Source organism: Triturus cristatus, chromosome 11, assembly GCF_964204655.1.
Source record: "Triturus cristatus chromosome 11, aTriCri1.1, whole genome shotgun sequence".
NCBI lineage: Eukaryota > Metazoa > Chordata > Amphibia > Caudata > Salamandridae > Triturus > Triturus cristatus.
In genome coordinates this window covers 293009640-293032899 of record NC_140594.1, presented here as the reverse complement: position 1 = coordinate 293032899, position 23260 = coordinate 293009640, and the positions used below count along the sequence as shown (strand labels likewise).

At 45.5% G+C, this 23260-nt stretch overlaps 1 protein-coding gene across 1 annotated transcript in view; it reads right to left on the bottom strand.

Annotated features, from left to right (window-relative positions):
* Positions 1-23260, bottom strand: part of AP1B1 (adaptor related protein complex 1 subunit beta 1) — a 313702-nt gene that overhangs the window by 161892 nt on the left and 128550 nt on the right. Inside the window, exon 11 of the mRNA XM_085634510.1 lies at positions 16118-16216. Coding sequence (XP_085490636.1) covers positions 16118-16216 — 99 coding nt within the window. The remainder of the gene's footprint in view (positions 1-16117; positions 16217-23260) is intronic.

The window sequence follows — 23260 nt, the reverse complement described above, 5'->3', positions numbered from 1 at the left end:
GGGCTCGCGCTGGCGCCTACACGTCAGTCGCTACCCAGGACTTAACGGGGTTGCCCCGGTTTCGGAAGGGACACCCCCCTCTGCTGCACCCTCCCCTAGCACGGAGCATTTTTAACAGGGGGCCCTAAAGATTTTAGGTGTCAAGTGTTCCCTTACACTTTGGAGTTTCTGACCCTTCCCCGCCCCCCTGCATTGTCGAGCGTGCGGCGGCTGAGGCTCGGGACATCCCACCCCCCTCCCCCGCATCAAATGGAAGCGCAAGCGTCGACCAAGTCCCCTTCATTTGCATACAGCGTTTTCCATTCATAACAAGCATTGAAAATGCAATAGGCCTCGCCTTTTATTATGTTAAAGCCATTTGCTTTGCTAATGGTATTATATAGCAAAGCAAATGGCTTTAACTTAATAAAAGTCGAGGCCTATTGCATTTTCAATGCTTGTTTCTTTTTTTCCAGCACTCAATCGAAGTGCATGTGTTTTTTTGCTCTCTCCAGTGTGCTTTCTCCCTTCTTCACATACCCAGACTCTGTGTTTTACTCACACTACACTCATTTACAGTGATGAGACATCACAGACTCAATCTCTTGGCTCAGCCCTTGCTAATGTAAAACCCATAAACATTTAACTTCCTGATTAGCCAGAGGCCAGAAAATGTGCCTAGACCTCGAAATGCAGCCAGGCTACTGTCAGCTGCTTATCCCTCTTACTGTTTACACAGAGCGCCAGTGGTGCACCATATACTCTGCATTGCTGAGAACTGACAGGTCATTTCAGAGGAGATCATGCTGCAGCAAAGGAACATCCAACAGCACGAAATGGAAGAAAAGCCAAGAAATGCTTCAGCCTTGTTTATTGTGGGAGAAATGCTCCCTGCATTTTTTTTCTATCCATGCTACATGTACCTTTTAACTCGAAGAGGTGCACTAAAGATGTACTACAAGAAGTTCCATCATTTAAAGATGTGCAGCTCGCGTCTGTGATTATTATTTGTCTCCCCATGTGCTTGCTGTCGACTTTTGACTGCTAGGTTGCTAATTTCTGTGTTTTCCGGACCATGTATTTGGTTACAATAGTAATACATGGATGACTATCAGGAATCCTTTCCCAATTCTTCCCCCTTGCTTGTAAAGCGCACATATTTTGATCGAACTTGAAGCAGCAAACCCTATTTACGTGGTGGCATAGGAAAATATTGTTGTATAATCAGGCCTACTGAGCCCAAAGGTGAAACTGAGCAAGCCAGACAAATTCAAAGTATGTAAAAAAATTTGGACTTAAGAGTAAGATTTCTACTTCCTCTTTCGCCCAATACAAAATGTTTTTTTTATTTGTGTTGGTTGAATGGATAACAGAAATGCAACGAAACTGATGAGAAGAAATTACAGGCAGTGTTCCAAGAGACAGTGTAGCAAACTATAAACACGACATAACTTTAAACGCATCTTTAATTTTCTCCCAAATGCACCCAAAACTAAAGCATTGGTGGCCTGAGGCACATTTATTTCTCTGAAATAATGAGGCTACACTCACAAATTGGGCCACATGTTGGAACCGAATAGCAACACCTCAGTATATTCATATATAAAAACTCAGCAGTATTTTCATGTCATGAATCTGTGAGTGCAAAATCCAAACATCGATCCAGTATATCGGTATTTACATTGTGGTTTAGATGTTTAGCAAGAATCCTGCAAACTAGAGTACCCTATTCCAACTGCTTTTCCAACACGCAACCATAAACAGGGGAGTCAACCATGTCCCGCAGCACGTGGCCCACTGAACCGTGGACAGATCTGATCACTCAATACAGGGTACTCACAGCCGTTGGGGTGCTATCTGTTTAGGAGTTCAACTGAGTTGCTGAGGTATCTGGAGGGCTCACTAGACAATCCATAAGTTCTTCCCAAATTCTTAAATCTCTTTCTGCGTTTGTTGGAACTGGTTTTTAGGTTGCAGCCTACCAAACAGTCCAGCTTTCTGGTTTGCTAAAGACATTTTGGGGACATTCAGAAAGTTGACCTAAGAATGCATTCTGCTCGTTTCTTGACATTGGCTTTGTGGTTTGTAACTCATGTTTTATTGCTTTCCATTTGCTGGCTTTATTTTTTTTAGGCTGTCCAGCTTAAGTTCGTACCTTCCCTTGACCAAACCTTATTTACAGTATCCTTCTCAGGGCTCCCTTTCTGTAAACAGGCCTGTAAAACTTGTTCTAATCTCATCACATTTGCCGTGCATTCAAAGACCGAGGTCATATGTCTGGCTCGGTCTTCCAAGGGTGCTTTTTTTTTTACTTTTCTTTCTCGGACTTCAAAGTGAGAAGAAAAATGTGACAATCTTGTTGAATACTTGGGGTAGGGAAGAGGTTTCATCTAGCACACAACATCATTTAAATGAACTGCATAAGTATGTCAGAACATATCAGAACTAGGAACACAAGTCGAAGCACATTTTTGTTATTTCTGAAGTGTGTTGGAAACAAATACTTTAATATGATCAAAACAAATCATTGCACTAGGGGTGATGCAATTTCCACACATTTTCATCTGCGCACTGTATAGTTTGATCAATAAAACTGTTGGTCAGTGCAAATGTAATAGTAATTTCAATTGAAAATGTGTTGTCTGTAATGGCAGTGTGCTCCACTCTACCCCACTCTACCACACTGCACTCTACACCGCTCTATTGTACCCTGTACCACTCTACGCCAAAGCACTCTTTGCCACTCTACACCCCTGCATTCTTCGCCACTGCACTCTACATCACTCCAGTCTATACCACACCAATCCACTCTACACAACTCCACTCTATCCTACTATACTCTATGCCACTCTGCAACACTGCACTCTACACCCCTGCAATCTATGCCAATCCACTGTCCAACACTCTAATCTACTCTGCACCACTGCACTTTATCCTACACCATTACACTCTACGCCACTCTACGCAACTGCATTCTGCCCTGCACCAGTCTACGCCACTCTACTCTGAACCACTGCATTTTACACCAATGCACTCTACTCTGCACCACTGCACTCTACACTTTACTCTACACCATTTCACTCTACACTTTACTCTACACCATTACATTCTATGCCACTCTACGCAACTGCACTCTACCCTGCACCACTATACTCTACACCAGTTCACTCTACTCCGAAACAATTTACTCTATGCCACTCTACTCTGCTCTGCCTGCACAACTCAACACTATGCCACTCTACTCTGAACCCCTACACTCTACACCAATGCACAATCTATGCCACGGACCTCTGTCCTACTCCACTCTATGCCAGTGCACTCTACGGCACTATACTCTATACCATTCTACTTTGCAAAACTCAGCACTCAATGCCAGTGTACTCAATGCCACTAGACATGACTCTACTCTCTACACCACTGCATCAATCGACTCTACACCACTGCCCTCTGCATCACTCAACTCTACCCAAAAGCCCTGTGCATCACTCACCTCTACGCCACTCCACTCTACTATGCACCACTCTAATCTACGCCACTGCTTTCTACGATGCTGCATTGTACGACGCTGCATTGTACACCACTGAATTCAATGTCACTGCACTCTATGCTAATATACTCTACAACACTCTATGCCAGTGCACTCTACAGCACTCCACTCTACTCTGTGCCATTACAGTATATGTCACTCTACGGGACCCCACACTATGACACTTCAGTACACGACACGCTCTGCCACTCCACAACACTCTACTCCAGTCTTCACCATTCCACTCTACGACACTCCACAACACTCTCCTCTATGCCACTGACTTTTAGCTATTCTGAAAAGAAGTCATGCAGGTGTATATTTTGGCTAAAACACATTGACAAAGCTCATAGCTCTTGCATAGTCGAGACCTATTGGCTTTGCCAATGCTAGCTACATTTTGCTTAGACCTGCAAAAATGATGAATGCTCTGCTTACTTCCTATACCGTCCTAGGCCGAGAATCGCTCTAGGTGACCCTACAACAGTCACCATAAGCTCAAGTGGACTCCAACACCTTTTAGCTACATTTTAAAATTACTCCTGCCAGCCATCATCTGTGAAAGAGCCAATTGTCAATGTCATATAGCCTGGGGCTTGCCTGAACAATCAGCATAATGGGCCAAGAAAAGACGTTCCCTCTGACCACCTATTTACGAACAGCATAGTTTACTTTATCATCATAAAGAGTAAAAAAAAACATGCTTGAACGCGCATATAGAAATAACCAAACCACCAATAATACCATACAAAGAGAAAAACATAATCCAATACATGGAAAAATTAAAATGAACGTCAAGATCTAACATAACTTAAAAAACAATAGGCACAAATGTACAAGGTGGCTGAGATAGAGACTGGTAATAATACAGCTAAACACTTAGGGCTGACCGAGCATCCAACAAGCACTACAAAGAGAAGACACGACATTTGATAACAGATACTCACACTTGAAAAATAACAAAAACTCCTTGATTAAGTTCTTCTGGTTGCTGAAAGTTTGCCTATGAAACTCAGACTCGACCTACTGCAAATCCCAACTGCCAAAGGCAAACATGTGCAACATGGCATTCTGTAGATTGCAAATATAAGAAATAAAGTACAAAGGCATTTGAGTGAACACCTCAGCACTGTGGGGAAATACAAGACTTATTTACAACACACCTGGGGTTGTTCAGAGGACAAAGAGCACAACTACTGAGGTTTAAGGTGTATTTCCGTTTTTGAGAGGTGAGGAGGGGTGTAGGGGGAGCAGTGGAATTTCTGGTCCATGCCATGTCTTCGGGGAAGAATAAAAGGGATAGGACTGTGAAAGAAATGCTCCTTAAACAGACGGGGTCCAACTCTGGGGACACGAGCGCGGAGGACTCGTCAAATGCTACGCAGACGGAGGCACCAGTCTCCTGTTCATACCTGGTGGCACTCTTCGCATCGTTGCGAGACGACCTCCAATCATTCATAAAACAGCTGGCTGGGGAGCTTCGAGAGGTTCGCAGGGACGTGAAGGGCCTGCGAGACAGCTTCTCAACTCTGGAAGATATAGAGCAACTCCAGCAAGAGATCCTGCGCCTCAGAGACAGGCATCGGGACCTCAAACCCTACGCCGAGTACCTAGAGTATAGGTCTCTGCGCAATAACATACGCATCCAAGGCATTGCTCCTGGTGCAGAGTGATCGGACATTATCGCCTTTGTGTCAGAGCTGTTCAGATCTATCCTTGAAGCCGCTACCGATCTAGCGATTAAGATCGACCGAGCTCATGGAGTTGGCCCCAGAAGATCCCCGTTGTTTCCCCCCCCCACCTCCCCCCCCGGACATACTAACTTGTGTACGCTATACTAACTTGTGTACACAATTTCACCCTCAAGGAGAAAATCCTAAAGGCCGCCAGGGACAAACCTCCAATTTCAAGGTCACTCTCCTCTCCTGTTTCAAGATGTGGCAGCATCCACCCTCCAGAAATGTTAGGCCTTTTGACCAGCTACCTCGCATCTTTAAGAGATGGGGGTGTCCTAATCCTGGGGGCATTCCTTCCGCATTGTTTTTCGCCGCCTGGAAAGGAAGTTGCACCAACTCCGTTCACTGGATAAGGCATGCCACCTACTCAACCTGAGAGACCCTTCCCAAGAGCGCCCCGTGAGAGGGGGGGGGGGGGCTTCGAGACCGGCCAGGCTGCGCACAGATCCTGATGCTATCACCAGACCACTTCCATAATCTACATATCCTGTGAATAAAACGAGGAATATAACAATGAAGAATTTATTGTCAATTCACTTTTGAGTTGGAACATTGTTCATCCTGCAACTTCGTTGCAATTCGGCTGTGCTTAGGGGGACACTACTCGATTCGATTAGTGCATTCTTCAGCTATCACCAGAGAGACACAGGCAGTCCTGGTCACCCTGTCAGGAGAATCAGCTAGGCCGACGACTCCATAATGTATAAAGTGCCTTTTATTTACATCTGCTCCCCTTAGACTTGTTTCTCTCCCTTTCTCCTTTGGGACTCAGCGAGGAGGGTGGCCACGGAGACTCTTCCCTACCTCTGGTATTCTATGGAGACACCCATCCTGGACAATGTTTTTCCTTCGGACAATAGTTGGGTTTCGTTTATTTGGGCCATTAGGGTCCTTGATCATAGGGGCTTGTGGGACCTGGTGACACTGCGCAGTCTCACACATCTATTTTGTGGTTATACACATGACCTGAACGCCTGTGCTCTTAGACCAGACAGAGTTAGGTCAGGGCAGTTCAGGGTTATATGGAACGCTGCTTCTCATTGGAAACCCCAATGACCAATCAATTAGCGATTCTCACACTCAGCGTCAAAGGCCTTAACCATTTGCTAAAGAGGAGCTCTATCCTTTTCTATTTAGAAAACTCTGGGGCACACATATGTTTACTGCATGAGACACATTTCCTCCCCAAAGAAGTACACAGACTTCGCTAAAAGGCATTCCCCTATCAATTCTTCTCGTCCCTCCAGTCTAAGACCGCTGGAGTAGCAATCTTGATCTCCCGGACATTCAATGGGAAGGTGGGGCCCAAACAGGCGGAGATTAAAGGCAGACTCCTAGCATACTCCATAACCACAGGGCCCAGTAGCATCACAGTGGGCTCAATATACTACCCAATGAGGGGCGGGAACCCTTCCTCCGCAAAGTGGTGATAGAGATCATGGGCACACAGACAGGCTGGTGCTGATGGGGAGGGTCGAGGTGGGGGGGGGCCTGAATTTGGTATTCAATACCAACCTAGACAGATCTGCACAACGCCATGGGCAGCCAAGGATCCTTTTTCTAATGGGACGGATTTGGTTGGGGGGGTAAGACAAGGACTATCTGGAGATTAATGACATCCCTGAGATTTCAGTCTCTATGTTGTAGGAATATATAGCCATTGTTGCCGCCGACAACAGAATCCGCTGGCATAACAGGGAGAGACTATCCCACCAAGTGGCGGAACTGGAGCACATACACAAGGGGCTCCTAGGATTTGGAGACAGCTAGAAGCAGCCCGTGCCTAATTAGCAGGCCTAGACATTGACAGGGCAGAATACGCTGCACTCCAGCTCCGACATCGGTTTTATGTGGGAGGTGACCGTTCTGGTCGCCTTCTGGCGAATAGGCATTGGGCCCAACATCAGGAGACGGGAGTTCGACAGGTTCTGGACAGAGAGGGTGGGGGTAGATGGATGATGCGCATATTGTGGTGTCCTTCCGTGAATATTATCAGACCCTCTACACAGCACAGGACCTCCACCCAGACGCAATCCCTGCATATCTTAATGAGGCCACTACTGCCTCTCTGAGGCCCTCAGAAGTGCCTGATTTGGATCAACCGGTTCGGATCGAAGAAGTTATTTCTAGCATATCCCGCCAAAAGTCTTCTAAGTATCGAGGTCCATATGGCTTTCCGGCCTCTCTTTACAAGGCCTTCTGTCAGAGCCTCACCCCTCTTCTCACTAGGCACTTTAATGCGATCGTGGATGTAGCGCCGCTCCTCTCTTCTATGCTCTGAGCAGCAATAGTAGTAATTCCCAAGCCAGGGAAGGATAAGACCCACTGTTACTCATATCGACTCATCTCCCTTTTGAACATAGACCTCAAACTCTTCACAAGCATCCTCGCTGTTCGACTCAATCCCCTCCTCACGGGTCATAGATCCAAATCAGGCTGGCTTCGTGCCCAACAGCCAGTGCAGTCACAACACGAGGCGGATCCTGCACATTATTGACAAATCTCAGAGGTATGCCCAAGAAAGAATGCTCTTTGCAGTCGATGCTGAGAAGACATTCGATAAGGTACATTGGCCCTATCTGGCGGTAACCCTGGCATACTTCAGCCGAGTGGATCGCTTCCGAAAGTGGATCCTCAGCAGCTACAACCAACCCACGGCTGTGGTCCGCGTCAACGGATGCTTCTCTTTCCCATTTCATATAAACAGGGGAACTAGGCAGTCGCACTTCCCGTTCGCCCTATATATGGAACCCATGGCCCCAAAAAATTGCTCCAACCCACAGATAAAGGGCGTCCAATTTGGAAGGAAACCGCACACCATTGGCCTTTACGCGAACAATGTTATAGCATCCTTGGAGGATCCTTCCATCTCACTGCCAGCTTTCCTGGCTGAGCTAGAGGCCTTTGGCCTGGCTTCGGGCTTTAAGATAAATATTCATAAATCACAGGCCCTTAACCTCACTCTCAGGCCACAAACCCTTGACAATCTGTGGAAGGCCCTGCCCATACAATGGGCCTCAACATCCATCCCATACCTCGGCCTCCAGATATCCTCCACCATCATGGACACCGTTGCCCTATATTACCAAAAGTTAACCCACCAGATCAAATCCGAACTAAGCGGATGGCGGTCCTACTCTCTATCCTGGTTAGGACTAATAGCGGTAATTAAAATGACGATCCTTCCCAGGATCCTGTTTCTCTTCCAAGCACTCCTGGCCACTCTCCTTCCTGGTAAACTGCCTTCCCTTCAACAAGAAATTAATAGATTTGTGTGGGCGGATAAGCGCCCCGTATTCGTAGGGATCTTAGCTACAGACCCCCATATGGGGGCAGCCTAGGAATTCCTGACCTCTCCAGCTACTATCAGGCCACCCAACTGAGGGTCTTCGAGGAATGGTCGAGTGCAGAATCTGAAAAGAACTTGTTATTTATGGACTGCATGCTGGCGGGCCAGGCTCTGGTGCATTCCCTTCCTCCCTAAACAAGCACAGCCCAAATCTCTGCATCTTTGTCCCATCACCAAGGCGTCACTGGCAGTCTGGGGCGGAATAGCGACACAGAGGGACCTTACGTTCTTCTTCTCACCGCTAACCCCCATAGTAAAAAATCCAGATTTCCACCCGGGCTTCCAGGATCCCACATTCCAGATATGGGCACAGGGGGCTGCAGGTCAGTGGGTCATCTGTTTATACAAAGGGACTCAAAGAGAGGACCCTCTAGATCAGAGTATACGCTCCCAGAAATGGAGCGATGGCACTGCACACAGATCTGCCACTGAGTGCTGCATCCTTCTAGTCGACCTGGTGCAGAGCGGCATTTTAATGTCTTTGAACGCTGGCTCCTGTCTAGGACTTCTGACAAACGCCTGGTTTCGGACCTGTACCGTCTGATAGGCCCACCCATAGTGGTCCCCAAACCAAAAAGACAAACACGATGGGAATCAGAACTAGTCAGGGAACTTACGACTAAAGAATGGGGCAACATTAATTACAGGGCGCGGCACACTGCGCATAACATTGCCAATATCGAGACAGCAACAAAAATCGCCACCTACTGGTACTATACACCCCACCGGCTTCATAAATATAACCAGTCCAAATCCCCGGAATGCTGGCGTCAATGTGGATCCCCAGGTACGCTTTTATACATCTTATGGGATTGCCTGAAACTCAAGACCTACTGGTCGCAGGTGCTCACAGATATTGACACTCACCTAGACACAGAGCTTCCCAGAATTCCCGCTTACATAATATTAGGCCTCCCAAACCCTCTCACCTTCCCCCCTCAAGTCCCGACTGGGTAAACAGATCAGCCTAGCCTTGGGTGCGGCCCTACAAAACATTCATTCCCACAGGGGTACAAGGAAGATCCCTAAGCATCTAGGCTGGCTACATCGCCTGTGATATATACTAGGGATGGAGGGCATCAATCTCTCCTTGTCTAATCAAGGAACGTTATTTCCAAAATTATGAAGACCATTTCTGACCCTACTGACATCAGAATTTCGGGAACTCACTTGCCCTAAATATCTCCGACTGTTGCGAATGTCCGAGGCCCAGTCTGCTTCCACTTAAGGGTCTACACAGTCGATCACCCTTTAAAGGGATAACCTAGCTACCATGTTTCTTCCACTATCATTCTCCTTTGGTCACCAGGTCCAGGGGTGGGGGAGTGTTGGGGAGTTTTGATTTGTTATGTTACACGGTATGGACCCGAAACGCTGATGCAAGTTTACCTCTTGCTTTTTGTTCTTTTGAAAAAGCCATTAGAGAAACTTAAACCATAAAAGAAGACTGGCCTATATGTTGATAACACTAGCTGTCCTATAACCAGAGCTCAGTATACAGCATAGTCTGTTGTGGTAGGTTTCCATGACTTTCTAGCCCACTTTAAGTACCGGGGAGAGGGGAAATGGCATTTGCAGTATACTACCTAAATGATGATAGGTGGGAAGCTAACTGTAATGATGTTCCACTTCCATTTTTTGCGTTTTTCATCTCCTTCTTAAAAGTGTAATGTGAAGTTTAGCATTAATTCTTTGGACATCAGCAAATCTTTAGAAATATCTCAGTCCAATTTTGCTGTGTGGATCTCCTCGCCCTTAGGTCTGTAATTGGTACGGGGATGGCAATTATTTTAACACACTGTAGGAAAGCATCCCTTTTTGACATGATCACCCCCACTTTTTGCCTGGTATCTAATGCAATTTTGACAGAAGTGCACTGGGTTCCTGCTATCCAGGTCTACAGTGCCAGGTCTCTTTTCCTAAACTGTACAATTGTTCCTTTAATTGTCAATACCTTTAGCACCCCCTGTAAGTCCCTACTAAGTGGCACCCCTGGTATCTAGGGCAAGAAGGCTAAAGAGGGTCCCCAAAGGCTGCAGCAGGTATTGTGCCACTCTAAGGGACCCCTCAACACCAACATGCAAACTGTCACTGCAGGGTGTGTGTCTTGGCGCAGAGAATAGCAAAAAATAAAAAGACATGCCACACATCCCTGTATGCCATGCCTGCAGACACTGTATGCAGTATAGGTAAGCAACCCCTACAGCAAGCCTTACAGCCCAAAGGCAAGGTGCACTACATTTGTGGTCATATCTGCATGAGCAGATATGCCAAAGTGATGCCTAAGTTAATTCTTATATATCACAAGTGAACAGGGAAGGCATTTTAAATACATGTGCTGGGCACTGGTAAAAACGAGTTCCCAGCCACATGATGGCTTCATTGTAATGTAAAGTGTTTGGTATCAAACACCTTGTTTTAATAAACCCACACTGACTCCAGTGGTGGAATTATTAATACATGCACCCAGGGGGCACCTTAGAGGTGCCCCTTGAAAACCTACCAGCCTCTAGTGAGCTGGACGACTTGTGCAGATCAGAATGCCGCCACAGACCGGTTTCTGATGCCCTGCAGGTGACAGCCTATGCTCTCCGAGGGCAGTAACAATGCCTGCTCTGGCCAAAGGCGTTGTCAACTCCTCCAAGCAGGATGGCTAAGTAATCAGCATATCAATGAAGGAGGCTTCAAAGGCCTCTAACACCTTTGATATTTGACCACGGCTTCCCCAGACAGGGGAAATACCATCCCTTGCCATGGACCCATTTGGCATCAGGAAAGGCAGGAAATTAGATATGCAGAGAGGAGTGGTGAACTACCAGGCCAGTCACACTGCTAAGGTGAGCTGTCTGAGGTGCCCCCCTTTAGGAAAATTCCGCCATCACCAAGAACTCTGGGACAGGATTATGCCCACTTCTCACTGGAAGTGGTCATATAGGGGGTGTAGTGACCCAAAGGGTAAGTAGCCCATAGGCTACTATCATCCTTCACTTCCCGTAAGCCCCTAAATCTAGTATTTAGGGGAGTTCCTGACACCAGGTGAGCAGATTCTAACGACCTAAGAAGGAGGAGGACACTGAAGAGCCGTGAAAAGCAAGAACCGAGGAACAACAACTTACCTGGCACCAACCCTGCTGGCCTGCCTGCTGTCCCCCACAATTGCACCAAAGACGACTAGTCCTGCGGCTTCTCTAAAAGCCTGAGAAGACTGCCAGCATTTAAAGAAGCAACCAGCATATCCTGTGGAGTAACGGAGCTACATCCCTGCAAGCACCCAAGAAGAACCATGATAACTCTGGACCGCAAAAACGTGACACTGGAAAGCACCACTGCACCCCTGCCCCCCAGTCACAGTCGAAATAGGCCAACAATGCCAGCGAGGGTTGGAGGCCCTCCAGAGTCGAACCCCACTTTGGGTTTGCCCAGACTGGACTTCCAGTCACCGTCTGCAGCCTCTTTGTGCAGGCCTCCTGAACCATAAGTGTCCCCTGCAGCACAGACCGAACGCCTAAAGCCACCACTGCACCCGGGCCCAACAACCCGAGCAGAAGTGGACCAACGGTGTCCCTATGTGCCCGAGCACCTCAAGGACAGAGCCACCCTGTGGGTTCAACAAGACTGGTCCCCCAGCCCCCCCAAGACCAATCATGCAGCTTCTTTTTCCCAGTACCGTTTTCCCATTGAAACCAACGGGGCAGCCTATGCCGGAAAGCATCTCTGCTCCCGGACGCCATAGAGCCCACCAAGGTGACCTGTTGGTGCCGCCTAGGACCTTGCCCCATACTTACCTTAACTCCATAATATTGGTCCTGTAAGTCGCTGTTGACTACCCGTATGAGGTATATGTTTTTTTCACCATAATATAACATTACCGCATTACAGACAATAACAGTATATTTACCGGTTTTCTTCAAAATTGCTATTTTAAAAAGTGCTTATCTTATAATGAAGTTCTTGATGTCTAAAAATATATAAAAATACGTGCTATTTTTCTAAATTGTGGAGATCGCCTTATTAAATGTGTGTGCATCATTTATTGACTAAATCAAACACATGTCTAACACTCCTCCTTGATAAGCCTGAGGCTGCTCGACTACACTACCATAAAAAGAGCACCTTGGGGTTGTTAAAAACAAGCCCAGTCCATTCATAAGGGATACTTGGATTCTATACAATATACCTCTTTTTGCTATATTATTTAAAGAGCCAGCTACATATTTTTACTACTTTATGTGTTTGTTCTCCCATCGCATCCAGTTGTCACATCCAACTCCACACGGTTGACCACCCACCTTTAGTTGAGTAGGAGGGCAGGAAAAAGCCATAAGCTGCATGCCATTTGCCGAGCACACCTATGGACCCTAGTGCAACTTCACATGCTGCACTAATGATAGCTATGCCTCAGCCAGGATAAAAGCAAGCGATCAAAACATTCAGTAACCTTGTAGAAGCCAACTGGAACCCTCAACAGGGAATTCGACAAGCAACCTGAAAACAAGACCCACATGCTGCCATAGCCCTGAGCACCCACCTAAAGAGAATGGTCGAAGCGCACAAACAAATGCCCTTTTTTCACACTGGGATTTTAATGCCAGTTGCACAATATGGACATGTCTAAACAAGACAATTGAACGGGTCATTTATAGCAAAGCACAAATGCAAGAATAAACTTGAGTGTATTTTTGAGCCCATTCTAATGTTTGGGTTTTGATAGAGCAGGTACCAAACAGACATACTTCCTTATAATACACCCCCGCCTCAGCGCCTTGAGACCCTTTCAGGTGAGTAGCTGCGCTCTATAAACCCAATGATTGATCGATTGAGAGTATGTTTTGGGTCTGCCCGATCAACCACTGTTTTTTTTTTCAACCACCCTATTTCAGCCATTGGTTTGCAACTTTTTTCTACTAAGCATTGGGTCAGCCCAGTGGAGTATTCATCTGACACCTATAACTAGTTTGGGAGTATCCAAGACCGATGAGCACTGCGAATGTAAGCAAGGTGTTGTTGAAAGATCTGTTGAATCATGCCAAACAATTACTATAAGCTTAATGCCAACCAATTTCTTACCACTGGTTGGCTTTATCTCATTTGCTTGCTTCTTTTCAATTGCTTTCCTTCCTCTCTTTGTGTTTGTTCCACTCCCAGAGGGTAACTTCTTTACCATCTTTCTGAATTGATGACTTGTATCTTTCCCTAGGCTTACATTCAGGAAACTACTTTTTATTTATGCACTCTTGTTCTCTCTCTCTCGTGCGCCCACCCCCTCAAGGAGAATCTGTGCTGCTCCCCACTCCCTTCCACTGCAGCTCGCCTATTTTGAGACCCTATCCTGGATTTTATGCTTGCTTTTATAATAAAAATATTTTTTCCTACCACTGCCCCACCTCAAGCTACTCCTTTGCTCCCCCACCCACATCGCTTTCCTCCCATTCCTGCCCTGACTTCTCCTCTACTCTCACCTTCGTTGCTTCCCCACCCTTGCAGCACAATTTCTTTTCAATTTCCACGTGGGCCCTGCAGTTGCCATTTGCCTCTTGTTGCTCAGATTTGAAAATGCGCTTTTACACAAGCAAACAAATCAGAGCTTATTGACTACTCCAAGCGGTGCTTACCATGTTGGAATGGTAAATAAAAAGGTGACCGCAACTTCGGTATGCACATACGTGGCAATGCATGCGTGTGCCATGTCATTACATATGCAAAACATACATAGATACTGACACAGCTGGGAGTATTCTTTTTTTGGGGGGAGTAGTATTTTAACACACACTCCAGCATGCACAGGTTCAAGTTATTTCTCCTTTTTTGGGTTTTCTTCTGAAAACATTTTCTTTTTGCTGATGCTGCACACTCTTGGCAAAAAGCATTGGCAAAGTCAATAGTCGAAATGCCAAGACTGATGAGCTCTGCGAATGTTTGCTTCTTTTGTTTTCAGCACTCCATGAGAGTGTGTGTCTTTTCCTGCTCTTATTGCCATGTGCAGCTTTCACCGCACATCCTCCAAATTGTGTCGCTCCCCTCTAAGTGGCTCACCAGTTGATTCCCTTGCGCTGCACAGTATATATTTTTTAAAACCCACCTGCCCCAAACTCTTCTATTAACCCGCTCCATCTTGTTCTGTCAGAACATTGAATTGCATCCCCCTCCTGCAGCCTTCTTTTCTCAAAAACACATGCTTTTCTTTTTTTGCAGGGCCTGGCAGCTTCTTTATCATTAATGGGTTTTCCTGCGTATTGTTTAATTTACTAATCCAGTGTAGAAACCCACCATTCTTGAAAAGGTAAATTAAAAGTTAAAAATATAGTGACCGGTATGCATGTGTATACATCATTACAACACAGCTGCTATTTTTTATATTTGACAATGCTCTTCTGAATCGGCAAACAAGCTTTTTTCCTCTTTGCCAATGTGAAATCCATCGCTAATAATACAATGCCAAAGCCGAAAGGATGGGTAACACCACTGAAAGGCGAGACATGTTATCTGGGTTCACGGAAGGAAGGGTTACCTTGAAGGTGCTTGAGGATGTGTAAGTTCTGTTTGTGAGGAGAAGAGGCAGAATAGAAAATACTCTGAACCTCGAGGTGGCACTGGCAGATTTAGAAGAAGGCCTTGTAAGTGAAGCAATTATTGGGAAACTAAAGGAGGCATTCCTTTACACCGAAGATAAAAAGGAGTAGAACATTAAGTCATGAAAAGGACCTGTGGTACACAGTGGGTTATTCTACCAGAGGACTGTGGAAAGAGCCTCATCTCTGCACTTTGGCCATATTGATCATTGAGGGAGTGAAGAGGTTGAGAACTATCTGAGTGCTTGGAAAGAGAAGTGGGTTGGGCTGAGGAAGTCCTTGTAACATTAGCCCAGCTTTCTGATAGCTAAAATGTCAATTATGGTCTTGACAGATTGAAAGGCGTGGGGATTTTGCAGGCACAGCATTGTTGGTAAAAGCCTTCTCAACTTCTAACCACTACCCTGCGAGAACATCACTGGCTATCCCTGAAGGTCAGCATCACCTTCAAAACATGATGCACCCATTTAAAGGAAGATCAGTCCAGAATACTTTGCAACCCTGCAGAGAAATCTTGGGAAGCCAAAGTAATGCCTAAAGTTGCTTTTGCTAGACTTGAAATAAAGAAGCACGAAAAGGAAAGGACCAAAAGACAAGTCTCCTCAAGCTACACATACAGAATATAAAAAAACTGTCCCCAAATTAGGGTAGCTTTACATACCATCACTTCAGAAATGAGCAGAACACTCACCTCTCAAGGGCGCAACCCATCCAACACCTATAATATAACTCACAGTATTGGCTGCCCTCTGGTCTTATGAGGAAGAGAACAGTCATTCACGCCACCTGTAGTCCCCTTTCCTGACTCTTTGTATATACAATCTGTGATGAGCCTTGCTGGTACATGAAATGTCTACCTGTGCACATGAGCATGGTTAAACTCAACAATTTGCGGTGTATGAAGTACAGCATTAGAGAGTTCCCATCTAGTACAAAACATTCACATAAAGGTACATACCTGTGTGGCAAGGCTCAGAACCTGCTGCACAAGTTCCTGGGTTTCTGTGGGCTTCTTCAAAAATAGCTTCACAATAGCCGTTAACAGCTGCAACTGAACCTAGAGAACAAAGATTAAAAGTGGGATAAGAGAATCTACTAATTGTATTTTATGCATTTCATCAGCTGCAAATACATTTATTATAAATACATTTATTGAAACAGTATATTTACAGCACAACCTCTATGAGTTGAATTCTTACAGCATAACAGCAGAATTTCTGAACATTCTTTGAACAAAATAGAAGGGCACATATTCCAAATGTGAGTTTAGATAATGTGTACATGAATCTAGAGAACTGAACCAAACTGAAAAAAACAGTGTTACATTTAAGTACAGCTTTTCACTAGCAAAAAATGCCTGCAGTATGCCCATCTTATTAAGGTAGATATTCACAGAACAAGGCCTGTCCTCCTGGGGCATGTTACCCAACACCCCACTCTAGTAGTCTTCCATCTCTGTTACTACAGTTAGCCCACATTAAATTAGGCCTTTGGTAACCTCTCCACTTTATGACAATCCTTTGCAACCAGGCCCAATTTCAAATTGAAGCCCAAATATGCCACCACTGTCTAAGCTGGAGCAAAAGTAGAGCACCTTCTGAAGCCTTGGATTTTCTTCAGAGCTCCTGTTTAGAGCAATATACTAAGCAGCTAACCCAATTGTGTGTGTCTTGTTGGAGGGGTGGGGATAGGAGTGCAGGGGATTATGTAAGGAAAGGAAAAAGGAAATAACCTTTACTAGAACAGATTTTGTGGGTGGTTTCCATCTACCCCAGTGAAACACCCAGAATTTGGATTGCAGTAGTAATCATGATTGAAAATTGTGAACGTATTTTAAGAAGCTGCTTCACAAATCTCAACTAAAGGGAGGTTACCCAAAGGTTCAGAAGAACAAGTTATGTACCTTTGGTAATGCTCTATCTGGTAGAGACTATCTAGCGGTAGGTTCCTAACCTTTTGAATATTCCCCAAGTGTCATACTGGATCCTGAATCGTTTCAGCAGTACCTCTGTCCACCGGATGGTGGCGCCTTGCAACTCAGCAATCACGCAGTTCAGCTTACGTTAACTGCAGAGCAGAGAGGATGGGAGGGTTGGTGAGGAATCTGCGGCTAGATAGAGTCTCTACCAGAAAGAGTGTTACCGAAGATAAGCAACTTGTTTTTCTTATAAAGACCTCTAGCTGCATATTCCTAACCTTTTAAAAAGATACCAAAGCAATACCTATTCAGACGTGGGTCTGTGAATGGACTCAAAGCAGAAAGTCCCGCAGGAACAAGCAGGCAAAGGGCCTCTCTCAGAGAACCTGACTGTCTATGCAATAATGTATCGTGAACATATGGAGGGCCACCCACGTTGCCGCTTGGCAAATGCCTAGGACAGGGAGTCCACATGAAAACACAGTGGTAGCAGCTTTGGCACTGGTAGAATGAGCACGCAGTTCTTCTGAAAACTGATTTTTGACCAATGCAAAGTAGATCTTAATGCAGTGCTTAATCCAGAGAATCCTACAAAGAGCTTATCGTCCACTAAGTGATCTTTGGTATGATCTAGGTAGAAGCTCAGCGCTCTCTTGGGGTCCAGGCAGTGAAGTCTCTCCTCCTGCATGGAACAGCAGCAGGGTGATGGGTCTGACCGACCTGAAACAACATCACAACTTTCAGCTGGAAGAATGTCCACAGAACCAGTTTGGATAGGAAGAAGGACGTTAAGGCGAATTGTCACAAAGAGCCTAATGCTCACTCACATGCTGTGCCGAGGTGATGGCAATGAGGAACACAGTCTTGATGGTAAGGAGCCATAAGGGACAGCTGTGAAGTGGCTCCAACGGAGAGCGCATCATCTAAATCAAGACTGGATTAAGATCCCTTTGGGGGATGACAAATAAAGGGGCAAACATGTTGCAGCCCTTTAAAAGAATTGCATCACAACCTGGTGACTTAAACAGCAAGCACTGATCTGACAACCGTAAGAAGGCTGAAAGGGACGAAAGAAAACCTTTAACTGTGCCCAAAGAAAAGCTTTGCCAGGTAAGAGACAAAACAAATAACAGAACGCCAGATAATTTGGCCTGGAGTGTGTCAATCTGTTGATTGCCGCACCAAGCCACAAATTTATCCCAGCGACAGGTGTATGAAAATAAGTTACTTACCTGTAAATGTAGTTCTCAAGTACTGGAATCTTTCAAAGATTCACATGCATCAATCATTCCCAGTCATCGAGATGGGAGTCCCCGGTACCATACAATAGTAATGCAACGAGAAAGATAGAGATTGAAGGCCCTAGGCCCTTTAATTTTGCAACCTATCATAGTCTATTTAAAATAGAGACCAAACTTATACTTCAGCCAATCAGGCTCCTTTGCACACTAAAACATTCCTGAGAGAAGATCCAGTCACAGATTTCCCATAGCACAAGTGCAGGAGAACTACTTAAAGGGGGCGGGGGGGGGGGGGGGGGCTGGGTGGAGGTGAGCCTCTCAGGGGAGGATGGTGAGTCGCATGGGAATCTATGAAAGATTCCAATACTGGAGAACTGAGGTTAAAGGTAAGTAACTTATTTTCTTACTCCAGCATTGGACCTTTCATAGATTCACATGCTTGAATCAGAATGTAAAGCAATAGTGAGGCACATTGTACTGCGAGTTGTTAGGAATACAATTCTATAGAGATATCCCCTTTTAGAAAATATATCCATATATAGAATAAACAAAGACATAACCATGAAAATATCTCATAATATAAGGTTAAACATATGAAAACATTTCAGTATTGTGTTAAGAAAAAAAAACATTATATTACTGGCAATGTGCGGAACTAGTAAGAGGCTGGTGGGAAGAAAGAGGTAGCTCGCTTTTACCGGAAAAAAGGTCTTAGATCCGATTGGCCTACTGCTACATCCCCTTGAGGATTCGAGTAGAGGCAGTAGTGTTGCATAAAGGTAATGGTATTCTTCCAGGTAGCTGCTCTGCAAATGTCCTGTGTGGCACACCAGCAAACAATGATGTTGAGTTCTTGTAGAGTGAGCATGCATCAACGTTTGTAATGGTTTTCCTGCTGCTTGGTGACAGAAGTGAATTGCAGCAGATTTCCATCTAGCTATGCTCTGTTTGGAAAGGGGTTGCCCCTTCCGTGGTGTGCTGTAAGCCACAAACAACTGGTTAAATTTATGAAAGCTCTTGGTCCTGTCTATGTAGAACTTGATGCATCTCTTGATGTTCAAAGAATGAAGAGCCCTTTCAACCAGAGGTGAAGGGTTTGGAAAGAAGGTCGTTAAGATCAGTGGATCATTGAGGTGGAAGTCCGAAGGGAGTTTAGGGATAAACTTTGGGTTTGTCGAAGGATTACCCTGACCTCTCTAAATTGTAGGAGGGGTTCTTGAATAGCGAGGGCTTGGATCTCACTGACCCGTCTGCCAGATGTCAGGGCCACAAGCAGAGAAACTTTCCAAGACAGGTACTTGACATTTGCTCTATGGATGGGCTCAAATGGGTGTTTCATGAGCTGTGTTAGCACAGTGTTGAGATGCAAAGATGGAGGAGGAGGGCTGACTGGAGGGAAGACCCCAAATAAGCCTTTGAGGAACTGTTTGATTATTCTGGAGGACCATAAAGAGGGTGACCTGGGTGATCGTCTGAATCGAGATATAGCCACCAGGTGACCTTTGATGGATGCATGAACTAAACATGAACATGACAAGTGCAATAGGTATGGTAATATCTCTTTAGGCAAAGAGAACGGTGGATCTATACACTCCTGTTGACACCATAAACAAAATCTCTTCCACTGGTGAGAATATATTTTATTAGTACTGTCCGCTCTGGCCCTGGTAAGTATTTTCCTACATTCAGGAGGAATTTTAGATGGGCAAAATCACTGTGCTCAGGAGCCAGGCTGATAAGTGAAGAGACTCTAGATCCAGGTGCAGGACTTGGCCCTCGCTCATTGTTAGGAGAGAAGGTGAGACCTTCAATCAGATGTGAGGTTTCTCTGACAGTAGGAGAAGTTTTGTAAACAAATGCTAGCGAGGACACATTGGGGCTATTAGTATCATTCTGCGAGGTTCAATCTTCATCTTTATGAGACCCGTTGGAACCGGGAAAAGGGCGGAAAGGAGTTAGCAAAGATTTTGAACCATCCCATTGAAATTGCATTGCCCCATGAAACTGGATGGTGATGCCAGCTTGCAAAAAAAATAATAATAAATAAATAAATTAAAAAATTTAAAAAAAAAAAAAAAAAAAAAAAAAAAAAAAAATCGGCATTTGGTGCTCTCAGGGTTCGCAAAGAGGTCGAGATTGGGTTTTTCCAACTATGAGAATATGTGGGTGACGGTCTCCTGATCCAGTGTCCACTCATGGCAAAATGACCTCAGTCTGCTGAGAGTGTCCGCTATCTCATTTAGCTTTCCTGTGACATGCTCAGCTCGCAGATGCACTCAAGTTCGGATGGCTCAATTCCAGATGTCTTATGACTCTCAAGAGAGGAGAAGTGATCTTGTACCCCCTTATTTGTTTATGTAGTGCATCACTATTGTATCGTCCGTTCATATGAAAACCTCTGAGTTCTTTATCTTGGGGAGAAAAGCCTTTAAGGCCAGATGTACTGCCTTGAGCTCGAGCAGATTAATGTGAAAACACTGATGAGGCTTCTGCCACTTGCCGCTGACCTGTAGGTCTTGAAGGTATGCTCCCCATCCCTCCAAGGAAGCGCCAGTGGTAATGACCAATGGAGAGGGTTGAGCGAGGAATTAAAGGCTGACTGAGAGGTGGGTCTGTAGTGTCCACCAAGATAGGGCTTTGATCATGGCTGGAGTGACTGATGACATTGAACAAACCTGTTGCTTGTACCGATTGGAGGTCTAGTTCTTTCTGGAGGAGTCACATCCTTAGCCGGCAGAACGGAACTAGAGGAATGCATGATAATGACATCCCTAATAATGACTAGTAGGGGTGTACTGAAAGACTCTTTTTTCTGAATGGACTTTGCCCATGATATTAGCTTTACTTGGCTTTCTGACGTGGGGCAGGCTTTGTTGCTTATTGTATCTAGAGTTGCTCCCAAAAAGGTTCTAATTCTTGGGCTTGACTTTTTCCAATTCAGGATGAGACCTAGCTTGTTGAACAGGGCTATGCAAGCATTTGTTTATTTCTGTGATGTGTGACCGGAATGCGCTTTGACGAGCCCGCCGTCTAAGTATAGGAACACATGGTGTTTTTGTTTCCTTAGGAAGTCTGCTACAGGAGCCAGTCACCTTGTAAATATCCTAGGGGCTGGCTTCTGACCAAGAGGAAGAACCCTGAACTAGTAGTGCCTGCCAGCTACTGTGAACCTTAGGAATCTCCTGTGGGAAGGATGGGTGGGGAGGTGAAAATATGCATCCTGCAGGTCGAGAGTTGACATATAATCTCTGTGGTTTAGACGTAGAAGAATATCTTGTAATGTTACAATGTGGAATGATTATGTTTTTTAGATATGTGTTGAGATCCCTGAGGTCGAGGATAGGCCGCCATTCCTTCCAGTTTTTGCGAATCAGGAAGAAACGTAAATAGAATCCCTTTTCTTGTTGCGAAAGAGGGACTTCTCTATCGCTCCCTTCCAGAGTATGGCCTTGACCTCCAATTCGAGCAGTTGCACATTTTTGGGAATGGAGGTGTGCGGTGGGTTTGATGGTGGGTTCTGAACGAATTCTAGGGTGTGGCCGAATTGAACAAGGTCTAGGACCCATTGGTCGGATGTTATTTCTTGCCAGCGCTGGATGAACTGGGATAGTTTTCCTGCTAGTCTGAATGGTGAGGAGATAGGAGTAGCTGGAGCCTGTGACAGGTCATTGGCGATGACCAGTGCCCTTTCCCGGACGTGCTGCTCTTCCTCTAGGCAGAAGTCTCTTGTAGGCCACTTGAGGTGGCTGTCTCTGGGGATACTGCGGATGAAACTGTTGGGAGGTAGATGAGTAGGAGGGATATCGGTATTACTGATAACCTCCCCTACATGATGGCACGCCTCTTCCTCTGGCCCCGCAGGAGAGCATCTTTTTGAACTGCAGAGTCTCCAGGGATTTAGCCGTCTCTGTGTCTGTTTATTTTGTCTGTAAGGCTTCATCATCATGCTTGCCGAAATGGGCCTTTCAATCAAATCTAAAATCTTATTCTGCACTTCAGGCCTAAAGGAGGTAGCTTTGAGCCAGCCTTGCTTTCTAAGCACAACAGAACCTGCGAGCTGCCTAAATGCAGAAGTGGTGATATACATGGCACAGTCAACGATCTCTACTGAAATGCGCTCCCCCTCCTGCAAGATCTTTTTTGCTTCCATTTTCACCTCTTTAGTAAGTTGATCTATACATGGGGTGATGTCAGCCCATAGCTGCCTATCATATCTTCCCAAAACAGACAGAGAATGTGCTGCCCTGTCAGAACGGACATTGATGAAAAACACTTTCCCAATATTATTCAACCGTTTGCCGTCCTTGTCCAGAGGCGCAGAAATGGGAGTGGAGGGATTCTTGGATCTTCATTGGGCTGCCTGCGTAATTACTAAGTCCGGCTTTGGATGGCCAGTTAAACAAGCCGGAGTGTCCTCGGGGCTATATATTTTTTGCCGAGGCGCGGAAGAACCACTGTTGCTGTTGGCGGATTTTTCATTACTTTTAAGCCCTCTTCCCAAATATAGTTGACAATGGGCATGAACCATACGCTTTTCTGAAAAGGCTCCCTAAAATAATATAAAAAATAGCCCATTTAATTGGTGCTCAAGGGGAGTGCAAATCTTTTAGCTGTACTTTCTAGCAAATTCTGAAAAGCCCCAATATCTTCCGGTGAGGAGTCCACTCGGGTGGGTGACAGAGATGATGGCAAAGGGATGAGCTAGTCATCCCATTCCGTATTGGTGTCTGAGAGCTCCCCTTCCTCTCTTTTATCATCACAGGTAGCTGGATCATGGAGAAGGGCTGTCTGTGGTGTATCCCTTACTGAGATAGGCAATGATATAGGTCTTTGTGCTTGAGAGGATGGTTGAGGAGCGGGTGATCTGGTAGGCGTGGATGTCGGTTGTGCTGTAGTAGATGGAAACTGCTTCCTATATTCTGAAAGCATGAATTGTCAGCCA